Raw genomic sequence first — 4,743 nt, 5'->3', positions numbered from 1 at the left:
ACTTCTGGATTCGAGATTCAATTGAAGAGCATCTTGATTGTTGCTGAGATCTTGAAGAAGTCTTCTGCGCCAGTGTTCTTGTTCTGTTTTCTTTTCTTTCAAGCTTGTTTGTAGCTTGGGATGTACATCAGTGAGGGTTGTATTGAACGTTATCTGATTTGGTGCTTAGTGAATTCATATGAGAATTATCCCAGAACCTTGGATGTAGGATTGGAATAATCCGAACCAAGTAATTCTTTGTGTTGTTATTTTTCTGTGTTCGTTGTTGTTTATTCTTTGTTTGATCCTCGGCTATTAATTGTTCTTGGAAGTCTTGGGGTGATTGTACGTTTCTGGTAGTCTGATTATTCAACAACATGGAATCTTGGGTGTTGTAGTTGGGAGTTAAAGGGTGTATGCAGCCTACCATGCCCACACCGGAGATGATGGAAAAGGACCAAAATACTGTTTGCAAAGTATTAATGCTTCTTGCAGCAAATGTTGTCGTAGCCTCTTTAACACTTATAGAAGCTCGTCCAAATCAGACACTAGAGTATTGTCCCTCATGTACACTGGAATACTGGGTGGTGGTTTGCCATAAACCGTTTGGAGTGGCGTTATACAGATAAAAGAATTATAGGGATTTCACTTACTAAATAGAATTTAAGTCATATAATTAAATTTAATTAAAATCAAATCACATATATGACAACGAAAATTTATTTGTAAATTTAAATTCTTCATTAATTTATATTCATGTGAATGTTCTTAGATTTATGAAATCGCTTAACCACTGTTATTCGATTTGATCGAATTTATAATCATGTTTTTGCCCGAATTGTTCCGGTGACCCGATGATTCCAACATTTGTAAGCTCTAAAAATAATTGATTATGAATTATTTTTTAACAAATTTGTGAAGAAAAAAATCTATAATTATTTATTTTTAAAGTTTGCAAGCATTATCTAAATCGAGTCGGACTCGAGGAGTATATATGGTAACTGACCCGAGTCGGCCTCGTGTTCCCCCCTGCTCCAGCCTACCACGGGTGTCACATGTTACTACTACTAATAGTAAAAATAAAAGATGATACTAATTAGACAAGTTAAGCAGCTGCGAGAAGAACAATTTTTGCTACATCAATTATATTACAAGGAACCTTCTGCTCTCTAATTCCAGATCAAGATGCTACAAGGATGGTCACAAATATGATAAGTGATCAACTGTCTTCATCAGTGAACCTATACCAGTGATGATCAACATATAAAATGATACGTGCTTGCGAAAACCCGCATTTGGTAGATACGGGTATTGATCAGGAGGAGGCATAACACAGTTATCACCATTGAAATAGATTCTCCGAGGAAACGCCCAACCCTTCTCGAAACTGAATGTGGACTTGTCCTTTCGGAATAAAAGCTCGGACTGCACGTTTCCAGCATGTCCAGCTTGCATCAGAAAATCGTTGTAAAATTTTATGCCCCATAACATTGCAGTATCATCTGTCCAGAAATAACATGTAATTAATATTAGATTATTGGTTTTTCTAACGTCAACAGGAACTAGCTATTCCGAACATTTGTTGCCATGTGAGGTAAAGGGTTAGCATCTCAGTTACGAGAGCCTCTCAATCTTATAAACAACTCCATCACTACTTGAAGAGGCGTCGTGGGATTGCAAAAGCGATTATGTAATATGATCACTTACTTATGCTCTGGTATGGAGTTAGTGGTTTGTAGTTGAAGCTGAAAATCTGTGTTAGATTGTCAAAGTTCGGGTGCTGAATGACTAAGTTCCACTGCGTATAGTTCATCATGTAGTTGAAGTTTGTTATGGTGACTTTGACCCGCCAATACACCTTGTAGCTTAGTTTGACATGCCAGTGGACACGAATGGGGCACATATGATTTGTGCACTGGACTAGTGGAGCCAGGCTATTGCTCTTTGCACGATCAGAAACCACTGAAGCAAGGTGCGGTAAATCTGGACTGGATGGAACAAAGGCAAAGAATTCCACAAAAATGAGTTATATTAATCAATGGTAAAAGTAGCAAAGGTAAATAAATAGAATGGGCATAATGAGAAACTTTACTCGACACAGGTTCCCGGTTGCGTAAGGTTACTTGGGCATCCACAAGTACAAGTTGGGCAAGGAACAATTGTGTTGTTGTAAAAAGATGACAGTGAAACACAGCAAGTAGGTACTTTTTGGGCCAGAAATTGTGAATATGTGCAAGTAACATTCCATGTCACTGCATAAAGAGAAGTGTGAGAAATGATCCAAGAATCACGACTTAACAAGTGACCGTCTAGAAATCGAAAAGGACAAACAAAAGACAAAAGCAGATTAAAAGCAATACTGACATAGAAGCTGTGAAAGCCATATACTTGACTAATGTCTGATTGCGGCCCTTTTAATCGCTTGATAAAATTGTAAAAGCCCAACCAAACAAATAAACAACTTACTCATCGCCTGTGTCACTCTCCTTCCATCGGAAGCAATGAACTTTGTAGGCTTCACGATTTTCGCAGGTCCACACGTGTAACCGGGACCGGGGGATTTCAAAGTGAAATTTTTAGGTACCCGAACTGTTTTATTCGTGGTTCCAGCTCCCCCAACACTAAGTTGGAAGGAACCTGCAGAATTCACGGGATCTTGCACCCACGAAGTAATCACCCCTCCTTTACAACAATTAGCAATCTGTTGATTGTAAGGAGTTCCAGGTAATAAGTCCACAACTGTTGGATCTTTCTTACAGCAATGTGGAATAGTCCCCTTAAACCTCGAACAATCTCCTTGCTCGGTAGTTTGACCACCCATCATACCCCATATCACCTCCTTCTTAGCCCAAGTCCATCCTAAAGTCCAACCCGGTGCTTGAATGTGACGATACTGCTGGAAGTTGAATATCGTAACAACAGCCTGCCCCATTTCAGAATATGTGAATTTAAGTTGGTTGGTAAAACATAATTTTTACAAAAACTTGCATGGTAAAATATTCGACACAAAAGGCAAACACAATGAATGTGCAGACGTACTTGCTGAAACTAGATCAGCTTTCTTTTGGGTGTAGAAATTGTGGCTATTCGATGAGCTCACTTCATAAGTTTTGTTTTATAAATTAAAACAATTTGACATTGTGATAAAGTGCATGAATACTGACTCTGTGATAATCAACGGAGAATCGGAAAAGTGAAGCCACGGAAAAGAAACTTGTAGTTAATTATGATCAACACTTACAACATAGCCATCGGGGTTCCAAGTGGTAATGTCCCACTTGATAGTGATATTTCCATTAGGATCAAGCGCGTCATAGGCTTCTGATAGAAATTTAAAGAAGACACACAAAATTTAGAATTCCAAGTACTAGTTGAACATTTCTATCATATATTCCACCAGAAAAAAAAAAAAAGACAAAGGCTCCAAGTATAAGATGCAATCATAAAAGCTATTAAAATTTGAACAAATATTTTAATGTGCCAGAATTTCTGTCTTGGTATGACATATTTGATATTTCCCCAACAATCATCTACAAATACGTTTCCAGAATATTTTTTTGAACAATGCCATGATGTTAAAAACCAACCGCCATCCCCAGAAGATTCCCAATAATGACAGTACAGTAGAAGTTGGAAGCTAACGGAAAGCCTAAAGATATCGAAGATTAATTTCACTCAGCATGACTTCTTCCAAGGACAAATTAAAGGAAGAGAAAACAAATATCTGAGTTTTGCACTCAACCAACCAACTTGAGTATTTCTCAAGCTTGATACATTTCAATTCAACTGGAACTCCCCGCTCATGTAGGCATTCAAAGCCCATTTTGAACAAAATGTATCTATTTACAGATCCATTTGCAGTAAATAGATACAACAGCTTCACTTTTTTCTTTTTCTTTTTTTGACGAATAATCAAAACCCATCGATTTTTACATTTTTCATCCAGAACTTCATCAACCAAACAGTGACATTCTGTATTTACAGATAATCAAGACAAAAATGGGGAAAAGAGTTGTAATGCAGAGATTACCTGCAGGAGTAAAGCTGAAGCACGAAAGCAAGAAGACCAACAAGACGGTGGATATTTTGAACCCAAGGATAGATTTAAAGCATCGCACTTCCATGTCCGAATTTTTCAATATTTTATTGGATTTTGACGCTGTTTTATCAAGTTCTGCAAGTGGAATGAGTAGAGAGAGGAAGAGTGGAGAGAGAGAGCCACGAGGTGGCAGGAGCTTGTTCGAAACGAAACCTTTTTAAGAGAAGGGGACCTTTTTCATTTTCTTTTCAGTGTAATAAAAATATAATCCCACAGTGCATGCATTTATTTGTTTTGACTTTTGTTTGTGTGTAAGTTTTAATTTGACAAAACTTTCTATGTAATTTAGTGATGCTTTCAACCCAGTTTTGTGACCGTCCATATGACGCTACTCATTCTTCCAATTACATGCCATCGGTGTTCTAAATTACAGTCGAGGCGGGCGCCTTCGCATCAAGCGGCCCCTTCAGGCGGACCTAAGCTGTTCGACGGGAGGACGGGCAGTTAAGGGAGGTGACGGAGGAGGCAGCCGTCAACAATTTTTAAATTTCAATCAAATCTAGTCAAAGTCAACCAATTTAAAATCTTTTATTTTCACTTTTGGTTCCAAGTGTTCATATCATCAACCACTAGGACCACATGCATCAAACCGCCAGTCGCGGGCTGCCATGGATTGAAACTTTGAATTTTAAACTTAGTTTTATTGTAAAAGTAATTATATTACT

The 4,743-nt window shown here is 38.0% G+C and overlaps 1 protein-coding gene across 1 annotated transcript; it reads right to left on the bottom strand.

Moving 5' to 3' along the window:
* Positions 1-1,050: 1,050 nt before the first annotated feature.
* LOC140870666 (protein COBRA-like) lies at positions 1,051-4,211 on the bottom strand. The gene is made up of 6 exons (XM_073273053.1): positions 4,010-4,211; positions 3,221-3,300; positions 2,446-2,902; positions 2,072-2,231; positions 1,687-1,967; positions 1,051-1,481 (listed from the first exon to the last, which is right to left on the bottom strand). Exons 1-6 carry the CDS (start codon positions 4,101-4,103, stop codon positions 1,180-1,182), a joined length of 1,374 nt encoding a protein of 457 aa, XP_073129154.1. The 5' UTR covers positions 4,104-4,211; the 3' UTR covers positions 1,051-1,179.
* Between the last annotated feature and the right edge of the window lie 532 nt (positions 4,212-4,743).

The sequence above is a fragment of the Henckelia pumila genome, unplaced genomic scaffold, assembly GCF_033568475.1.
Source record: "Henckelia pumila isolate YLH828 unplaced genomic scaffold, ASM3356847v2 CTG_142:::fragment_2:::debris, whole genome shotgun sequence".
NCBI classification, from domain to species: Eukaryota; Viridiplantae; Streptophyta; class Magnoliopsida; order Lamiales; family Gesneriaceae; genus Henckelia; species Henckelia pumila.
Note: the sequence above shows the minus strand (reverse complement) of the source record. Positions and strands in the feature narration are given on the sequence as shown.